This window comes from Chinchilla lanigera, unplaced genomic scaffold, assembly GCF_000276665.1.
Source record: "Chinchilla lanigera isolate Chin_1 unplaced genomic scaffold, ChiLan1.0 scaffold00012, whole genome shotgun sequence".
Classification (NCBI taxonomy): Eukaryota; Metazoa; Chordata; class Mammalia; order Rodentia; family Chinchillidae; genus Chinchilla; species Chinchilla lanigera.
In genome coordinates, this window is record NW_004955413.1 from 6,405,561 (window position 1) to 6,415,392 (window position 9,832).

Below are 9,832 nucleotides of genomic sequence, written 5' to 3' on the forward strand. Positions count from 1 at the left end.
TCTCTCTCTCTCTCCCTTTCTCTCTCTCTCTCTCTCTCTCTCTCTCACACACACACACACACACACACACACACACACTGTATACCTATGTGAGGAGATGGATATATTAATTTGACTGCTTGGCTGTAGTAATCAGGCCATTTCGTGTATGAATATCAAAACATGCTGTAAACCTTAAACATGTATGATAAAAATATATACATTTAAAAATACAGTGAAATGTTAGGCTGGGGTGTGTGGCTCAGTGATCAAGAATTTGCCCAGCATGCCCAAGGACCTGGGTTTGATCTCCAGCGCCACAAACACACACACACACACACACACACACACACACGCACGTGCGCAAAAGTAAACAAATAACTAAAAATTTAAAATAAATGTAAATATGAGATATTAATGCTGCTTTGTTGTTTTTTGAGACAGGGCCTCAAAGGTAATTCAGGCTGGCCTTGAACTCACCATGTAGCCCATGCTGGTCTTGACCTCATGGTGTTTCTCCTGCCTCAGCCCCCTGACCACAGATGTGCACCGCCATGCCTGGCTGACACTGCCTTGTTATTTAGCTTTTAGCTTTGTTTTTTTTTTTTTTTTCTGTCTTTTTGAGACAGGGTCTCGCTATGCAGTTCAGATTGGCTTTGAGCTCACTTTGTGAGTTCTGACTTCGAACTCACAACAATCCTCCTGCCTCAGCCTCCTGAATGCTGGGACTACAGATGTGCACCACCACAACCGGCTGTTATTTAGCTTTTAATGTGACAACAGTGGGTTGGGGATGTAGTTCAGTGGTAGAGCAAGTGCTTGGTAATTATGTGCAAGGCCCTAGGTTCCATTTTAGCACCATATATATAAATTTCAGTGTATTTGGTATAAGCAGTTTTAATTTTATATAAGTATTACCTAGAGATCATCCATCCATTGTAATTATTGCAGGCCAGGCAAGGAAAAACAGGTGTGGGCTCTCTGCCGGGTGCCGTCCTAGACAACTTCCCTTGTGAGGAGTGCCGGGGTGGAGGGGCCAGAGAATTCTCAGAAAATGCTTTCTGATTTCCTTTCAGATGACGTGACCGAAGAAACATTCACAGATGATCCTAGTAAGCTGCCTTTTGGTTTGATTATTTGCCGTCATAGTGGAGATGGGGGGTTGAGGCTGACGTCCACCCAAAGGAGAATAAAGGCTGGAAGCACTTTGGTGGGCGCGGTGAGCTCCTGGCCATCCCGGAGGCCCCGCTGCTGTGAACACGGCCTCTTCCCGCCCCTCCCGTTCTCCCTGTGCGGCTGCCTTACGTTTCCCCAGTCCTCCGCACGACCCACCGTCAGTGCTTCTTGTCTCCCGTTAGAGAATCACCCCTTTGTCTTGCTTTTCTCAGCTGCTTTTCCAACCTACAGTTTTCATGTCCCGTTTTGTGTCTTTGCAGATCTAGTGAACGATCCGGCTACAGACGACACAGGCAAGTTTCACAGAAGTCCCTTAAAAAATGGCTCAACCTTGTTCATAGTCACAGTGCTTATTCCGGCTCTTGGATTAATTCTGGGATCTTAGTTCTGCAGAAAGGGGCCGCGGGACTATTGTTCAGTGACAGTGGGGCAGGAGGAAAGAGAGAGTGCCCAGCCCTCTGAGTGGAACAAAGTAGATTCGTAGCTCAAATAAGGCCTGGGTCATACAGGCTTCCACAACACTTTGGTAGGACCAGTACTCTTCAAACTCTCTCCCCAGCCGGCGTCAGTGCATTCGACTCCCTTGGACGGAGCGCATGCTCGCTGCTGTGGCCTTGCCCTTGCCCTGCCGTCCTGTTCTCACTCGTCCTCCCCGCTTGCAATGCAAAGCCTCCTCACACCTGCTGTTTTGTGCCTTTTCAGTTCTGGCTGATATCGAGCCTCCCACAGATGACCTGGGTGAGTTCAGATCTGGGGTCCCAGGGCCACCGGGGCCCATTGAGGAAGGCAGCACAGCTGCCAAAGGAGTCCATTAGAGAGAACTGAAGTTTATGTAGCACGTTCTGCCCACAGCCCCCTTTGAATGAATGGCATTTTAGACAGAGCCCCAAACAAACAGGAACTGCGCTAGATGTTTAATACACACAACACCAAGACAGGACCCTTCTCTCAGTGTCTCCAAGACTTGGGCGGGGGAGGTAAGGTGGAGATGGCCAAGAAGCGGAGGGTCCTTCAGCCTCAGGGCAACAGCGAGGTCAAAGATGCGAAAGCAAAATACACTTGGCACAGGAGGGCAGTGAGTGTTTTTTTTTGTGTGTGTTTTTTGAGACTGGGTCTCGCTATGCAGTTCAGGCTGGCCTCGAGCTTACTTTGTAGCCCAGGCTGGCCTCGAACTCACAACGATCCTCCCACCTCAGCCTCCCAAGTGCTGGGATTACAGGCATGAGCCACCACACCCGGCAGGCAAAGAGTTTTTAAATGGCAAGGGACAAGGGACAGTGGTAGGAAGTAAGGAAGGGGAATACTGACTACTATCGATGTGCTCATTTTTGTGATATGGGGTTGGACCCATGACCCCATGCGTGCTAGACAAGCGCTTCACCACTGAGCTGTGCTCAGGTTTCTTAACAAATAGCTTTTGAAAGCTGCTACTTGATAAGGATATAAAAGCAAACAAAACAGAATTTCTTGTACTGGCTATCTTCATCTAAATGACGAGCTAGACAAATGCGCAGGCAGCTTTCAGGTCCACAGCATTGTGATCAGAGTGAGCGAAGGAAGTGTGGGAAACGGAAGGTGCCCTGGGCAGTACTCAGGGCTCCAGTGTGAAAGGCTTTGCCAGAGAGAACCCTGCCCCAGCTGCTTCCCCAAGGCAAGAAGAAGCAAATCAAGTGAACAGCAGGGACTTTTAGATAAAGAAAATAATTATACCAGGCATGGTGGTGCACGCCTGTAATCACAGCCCTTGGGAGGCTGAGGCAGGAGGATCGTTGCGAATTTGAGACTAGCAGTGGGGGGCTGGGGATTTAGCTCAGCGGCACAGTGCCTGCCTGGCAAATGCAAAGTCTTGAGTTCGATTCCTGGTACCGGAAAACAAACAAACAAACAAACAAAAAAGAGACCAGCAATGGGCTACAGAGTGAGCTCAAGGCCAGCCTGAACTTCATAAGGAGACCCAGTATCCAAAAAAAAAAGAAAAGAAAGAAAGAAAACAATTTATACAAAAGGCACCAGGGGTAAATAAAGACCAATCAGAATCTGGTCCTGGTAGCTCATGACAGTAATCCCAACACTCTGGGAGGCTGAGGCAGGAGGATCACAAGTTCAAGCCCAGCCTGGGCAACTTAGTGACTTGATGAGACCCTGTCTCAAAATTAAAAACAAGAACAAAAAAGCTGGGGATGTGGCTAATTCCTGCAAGGGAAGTGTCTAATCAGATTGGTACCCAGGAAAGATCACAGGGCACCCCCACTCCCTTTTACCTAACCCTCTGGGGCACTGTGCAAAACTGATTGAAGCAAAATCAGTCGGGAGCTCAGGAAAACACCAAGGATGCAGGCGGCTTCCCCGTGAGAGACAGCAGGCTGCGCGAGCAGGGCATGACCACACAGAGAGCAGGCTGTCGAGGAGCCATCCGCGGGGCGGATGGCACCACTCACTGAGGAACGGCTCGGGCCGGCGGAGGGAAAGCTATCACTCTGAGACATCATCAATTTGAAGAATCTTTGGAAAATTTAGTAATGCTTGCATAAGAGGGCAGTCGGATCAATCGCCCTGGAGCGATCACACTGTGTGAGAGTGTGGCCCGAAACAGGCTCGGGATGATCGGCACCTGGACCTTGAAGAAGGGGGGATGAAATCACCTCTCTCAGAGCTCTTCCAGTGACATTTTCCCCAGATAACTCTGTAACACGTGCTCCGTGGCCAGCTGGCCATTCTGCGAACTAAGCCCGTATTAAACTTGCCCCTAAGATCGGGTTCGGCTATGGACATGACCCTCCCTGTACTCTTAGCAAAGATCCACGATGGTGCGCCTGGTCCACAGGAAGACCTTTTCTCCATAAGGAGGATCCTCTGCAGGCTAGTGATATCTTCCTCTTAGCACGAGGGTGAAGCTCTTTGGGGTATATGGCTCTTTGCTCTGTTTTTTGTTGTTGGCTTTTTGGGACAGGGTCTTGCTATGCAGTTTGGGCTGGCCTTGAGCTCACTTTGTAGCCCAGGCTGGCCTGGAACTCGCAAGGATCCTCCTGCCTCAGCCTCCCGAGTGCTGGGATTACAGGTGTGCACCACCATGCCTAGCTGGCTCTTGGCTTTGTGTTCCTACTAAATTTGCTTATTGCTGGGCATGGTGGCAGACATCTGCAGTCCCAGCGACTTGGGAGGCTGAGACAGAAGAATCACTTGGGCCCACAGATTAGAGGCCACCCTAGGCAACAGATAAAACAGTCTCTTAAATTCAAAGATAAATTTTTTTTTGTTTTTGTGGTAACAGGGATTGAACCCATGGCCTCTGCTCTGAGCTACATCCCTAGTCCCTGCGATTTTCATATTTATTTTCATTCAGAGTCTTACTAAGTCACTCAGTTGCCTGGGGTGAATATGAACTTGCAATCCTCCTGTCTCAGCCTCCCAGAGGGCTGCAACTTCAGGTGTGTACCAACATACTCCACTTTTGTTTTTCTTCTTATGAACAACACAAAGATACTCACTATACAATGAATTCTTAAACTCTCCAGGAAACAAAGCAGAAAGGCAAAATCCCACCCTAACTCCTCAGTCTCTTAAATTCTGTGGATCAAATCAGCTCCCTAGGGGTTCTTGGAATCTGCTGAGAGTTATTCACTCATCTGCTTCCTATTTATAACTACCCCAAAGGGGTCCCAAGTGAAACAACTTCACAGTTACAGTGATGACTTTTTAAAAAAAAAAAAGGTCCGGGGGTATAGCTCAGCGGCTCAAGTACCTTCCTGGCAAGCGCAAGGTCCTGAGTTCGATTCCTGGTACAAAAAACAAACAAACAAACAAAAAAACCCAGATGGTGACTTTTTTAGAATTGGTACTAACAGAATAAAACTTTTGCTTTCCAGCTCTGGCCAGTGATAAAAATGCCACTGCAGGTACGGTTACCTTTTTTCTTTTTGGTACCGGGAATCAAACTCATGACCTTGCACTCCCCAGGTAGATGCTTTGCTGCTGAGCTATATCCCCGGCCCCGCGGATACTCTGCGCATGTCTTTTTCCTGGGCTTCTCTTTCTTCCTGCGGTCGCCTTATCTCCTTGTTCTCCAGCCGGCACTTTGTTCACCGTCCAGCTCATTTCTAACTCTTTCTCGAAGAGCGTTTGTAGTCCGCTCACTCCCTGCCCTCAGTCTCGTTTGTTTGCTTGTTTCAGAGAAGCCCTGTCCTGAACCGCACTGGGGAAAGAGGAGACCACTGCGAAGGTCCCCACGCCTCCTCCCTGCCCTACCTCTCAACTTTATTTGGTGATTCATAGACTGGGAAATAAAATCAATTTGACGACAGGGACTCACATTACCCTAGACACCGGGGATACCAGCGCTTCCCCAGCGCGCTCTTTCTGCCCTGCAGCTAGGGTGGAAAATAGCTGGAAGAGAGACCCAGGGCCCTGCCGAGAACGCTCCTTCTCCAGAATGAGATCGGCAGCCTTCCGGCTTGCTTGCTTGCTTGTTTGTTTATTTGTTTATTTATTATTTATTATTTATTTATTTATTTATTTATTATTTTTGGGTGCCAGGAAAGTCTTTCGGCTTACTATTTCATATTGCCCCCTGAATAATCTTAGAAAGACTTTTTCCTAGAAGAGCTCTTAGAGATTATTTTATGTGCTTCTGCTTGCAGGTAGGGAAGCACCTAAATTTCATCTGAGTCAATTTCTCCCTCCTCCTCCTCCTCCTCCTTCCTCTTCTGCTTTTGGGGAGCGGGGAGCACCTGTCCCGGCTGCAGCAGCTGCAGCAGCCCTCTGTCCAGTGTTTCCCCCGACTCCAGCCCCTCTCCCCAGCCCTGTAAGCCTGTTCCCGCTGCCCCAGTTTGACCTCCCCGTGCTTTGTGCTGGGCCCCCGCAGAGTGCCGGGATGAGAAGTTCGCCTGCACGAGACTGTACTCGGTGCACCGGCCGGTCAGGCAGTGCGCCCACCACGTCTGCTTCACCAGGTGAGGCCCGAGCCCAGGGAGTCCCTTCTCTATTGGGCAGTGTCTCCCTCTCAGTAACCATTTAACGCGCGCTCACTGTGGAACTGCAGTTTATTATTCTTATTATTATTTTGGGGGTTCCAAAGATTGAATTCACACTGAGCTGCATCCCCAAGCACCGCCCCCCTTTTTGAGACAAGGTCTTGTCAAGTCATCAAGTGGCCCACACTGGGCTCGAACTTGTGTTTCTCCTGCCTCAGCCTCCCACAGTACTAGGACTCTAGGCACCAGGCTGGAACTGCAATCCTTGATGGGCAGACGACTTTAGCATAACCCTCCTAGCTGCTCCTAAAGGTGCTGCCTGGAAGCTGGAGAGGGACACAGAACTGGCTGGCATGAGGGACACAAGGGTGAGGGACGCAGACAGCCAGCCCGCGATAGATGCCAGGAGGCCGTGAAGCTGGGGTTAGGGCCAAGAAGGTCAGGAGGCAGACACTGGCACGTTGGTTTGCTAGCTGATAGAGGCTGAGGGGAAAGACCCAGCCCCAAAGGCAGAAAAGAACGGAAAGGAGCGTCCAGCTGGACACCACGCGGGACGTGCCGGGTCACTAAGAACAGTGTTTAGTCCATTCCACCTCCTCCGTGCTGTAGGGGGGAAGAAAGAAGAAGGCTGAGAGGCTTAGGGACATCCAGATAGGGCTGGGCGGGACCACGCGCATTGAAGAGGTGTCCTAGGCCTGGCTGGCTCTCCCTCTCAAGGCTCTTTCTGTCTCCTTCTCCACCACGCTGGCAGTTTACGGCGCATGTACATCATCAACAATGAGATCTGCTCCCGCCTCGTCTGTAAGGAGCACGAAGCCATGAAAGGTGAGGTGGCTTCTGAGGGTTTGACGGGGAGGCAAGGCCAGGGCGCTGCTGGATCTCAGGTCTGGGTTTGGAGGAGCCCGCGGCTTCTCTAGCTCCCATCAGCCCCTGCAGGAAGCGGGCCCCAAACAAACAAGGCCAGGAGTATGTTCCACGCAAACACACAACCCTAACAAAACTGCTGGACCCCGGGACCCCTTTCTGGTGAGATCGAGCCCCCTTGCTTCTGCAGAGTTTTCTAAAGCTCTGGCTGCTTTAAAGACTACCAAGAGCTGGGCATGGTGGTGCACGCCTGTAATCCCAGCACTCAGGAGGCTGAGGCAGGAGGATCATTGTGAGTCCGAGACCAGCCTGGGCTACAAAGTGAGTTGAAGGCCAGCCTGAACTGCATAGCGAGACCCTGTCTCAAAAAGACAACAAATAAATAAATAAATAAATAAAGGCCACCAAGAAGAGGACACACACACACACACACACACACACACACACACACACACACATATTTGGAGATGCTAAGGTTTCAATAAGGTCTATAAAAAATATCCTGTGGAGGGCATTTAGAAATCAACTACCTTATAAACAGCTCACCAGTGCCAGGAAGCATTTACACTGCTTTCTGTGAAATGGCCAAGGTATAAAGACTTTGTAAGAACCACTTTACGAGGGTCTGAAGTGTGGTTATAGACCATGCGTGGTGGGAACAAGCATTTCTCACCCTGCCGGTGGACAGCCCCGAACCCCGGCTGCGGTCGGGGACAAGGCCACAGACAGGGCCCCTTCTGACTCAGCAGCTGCCTGGCTCTGAGTGGCTGAGTAAGAGCTGGAGTCACCATCTCAGGAGGAAATTTGCCGCTGGCCCCTGGCGGCTTTGCGCAAGCCACCTGCCAGGGAAGCACCTTGGGCCTGAGGATGAGTGTTTGGGACAGAGGGCACTTTCAGGTATCTCGAGGGACTTGCTAAAGTTAGCTGTTTGCACACAGTAAACACCGAAGCGGATGCGGAATGACTGGACCTCCTTTTTCTATTCAGTGGGTCCAGGACTAGCAGAACGGGGAGGGGGAGAAAGGAAAATGCCATTCGCTGACCACCTGCGCTAGGCCCTCGGCGCACGCTCGTACAGATACACTGCTGAGGCGGGCATTTTCATGCTTATTTTACAGAAAGGGATCGTGGAGTTCACAAAAGGGAGGGAACTTTCTAGTAAGCGGTAACTAACTAGTAAGTGGCAGAGCTGAGGTCTTAACCCAGATCCTCTCCTCTTCAACATGCTGACTACGCCACACTGCGAACGAAGTCTTTTCTCCCCCTTCTAGTAAGAGCCCCCCTTATCTCCTACATCGTCCCCCAGCCTGACACTCTGCTTGCCCTGCAGATGAGCTGTGCCGTCAGATGGCAGGTCTGCCCCCGAGGCGACTCCGCCGCTCCAACTACTTCCGACTTCCGCCCTGTGAGGATGTGAATTCGCAGAGGCCCCGTGGCCTGTGATCACCGGTGAAAGACCAAAGCCGGAAACATAGGAATTCTGCTTCTCCACTGTCAGCTAATCCATAGACAGCAGTATTTCTTAAGCCAATCCTCTTAGAATGTCTAGCTTTTTGCCCCTACTCCCTAATTTTTCAGAGACCGATAACATTTATCTCAGTTTTCAGTACTTTAAGTGTAATTGTTGCATAATTTTGCTGCCTCCCAGTATCATAGGCCTAGTGGATACATGATGACCACCTGGCTGATAGAGAAACATTCTACATACTGTTTTCAGCAGAGAATAAACTTTATATATCTATTTTTTGGTGGTGCTAAGAATTGAACCTGAGGCCTCATGAATGCTAGGCAAGAGCTCTAGGGCTGAGCTACAGCCCCAGCCTTTTAGGTTAATAACCTCAACCATTCAATCTGCTAGACATAGATCTTAAGGTGGAGGATGCTATTCTTGTCTATTTTGGCTGGTTGTAGAGCTTCACATTATTTTCCTTTTTCAGTTCCTAGAAAACCTTCAATCATTTCTCCATATTTGTTTTAACTATTTTGCTTTTTTTTTTTTTTTTTTTTTGGTACCGGGAATTGAACTCAGGACCTTGTGCTTGCTAGGCAGGCGCTTGTGCCACTGAGCTATATCCCTGGCCCTTAACTATTTTGCTTTGATTATCCTAATTTTTGCCTGGGAGGTCTTTTTGATGAGAGGGATGATGGTAATTTTTGTAGTCCTAGGAGACTGTCTAACAGAGCCAAGGATTTTAAAATCTTATATAAATACATGAAGACCCGCTATTGCCTTCTGCCACGCTCAGAGGCTGGGGCTAGAGAGCACGCTGCCAGGTACAGAACTTGACTCTTAATTCCAGCTCGTCCTCCTTTGTCCCCAAGGGAGGTAGGACTGGGAGTCAAGTCTGGTTTTCTTAGTCATGTACATTTCACTATTATTATTCCGGTGCTGCGCTGGCCCCCACCACAAAGCAAGTTAGGGAGCTTCTCCTGAATCCACATCCACGTTCCTGACTCCCCTGGATTTGTGCTTGTTCACGCTCACCGCTTCCCCGGTGCACAGCACAGCTTCCTGTGCCCATGGCTTCCAGAATATCCCGGCTGGGTCCTGAGAAGGGCGGGCGGATCTGAGCTTCAGGAGGCGGGCAGAAAACTTACCTAATGTTTAAAAATAAAGGGGAAAAGAAACACAATATCCAGACACTTATCCTGGCTCTTGCTGTAACCAGGCCGCCTGGGCCCAGCTGTGTTTTTCTGTATTAGGCCCTGGTTTAATTTCCTCATCTTTTGTTTTAAGGTTTTCATTCTAGGATTCTCTGGATTTAAATGCACTGAAGCCTAGACATGCTGTCGCTGCATGTGCACTTGCTTTGTCCCAGGTGTTGACAGCAGTCCAACGGCGG

At 49.6% G+C, this 9,832-nt stretch overlaps 1 protein-coding gene across 2 annotated transcripts in view; it reads left to right on the top strand.

Moving 5' to 3' along the window:
- Mfap5 (microfibrillar associated protein 5) overlaps nt 1-9,617 on the top strand; it is a 13,749-nt gene extending 4,132 nt beyond the window's left edge. The window contains exons 4-10 of one of the 2 annotated variants that reach the window (XM_005378904.2): nt 1,056-1,091; nt 1,416-1,448; nt 1,858-1,893; nt 5,022-5,051; nt 6,017-6,104; nt 6,877-6,950; nt 8,320-9,617. In XM_005378904.2, coding sequence (XP_005378961.1) covers nt 1,056-1,091; nt 1,416-1,448; nt 1,858-1,893; nt 5,022-5,051; nt 6,017-6,104; nt 6,877-6,950; nt 8,320-8,432 — 410 coding nt within the window. In that variant the 3' untranslated portion in view covers nt 8,433-9,617. The remainder of the gene's footprint in view (nt 1-1,055; nt 1,092-1,415; nt 1,449-1,857; nt 1,894-5,021; nt 5,052-6,016; nt 6,105-6,876; nt 6,951-8,319) is intronic. The other variant, XM_013511667.1, reaches the window with a different exon arrangement.
- The last annotated feature ends 215 nt before the right edge of the window (nt 9,618-9,832 follow it).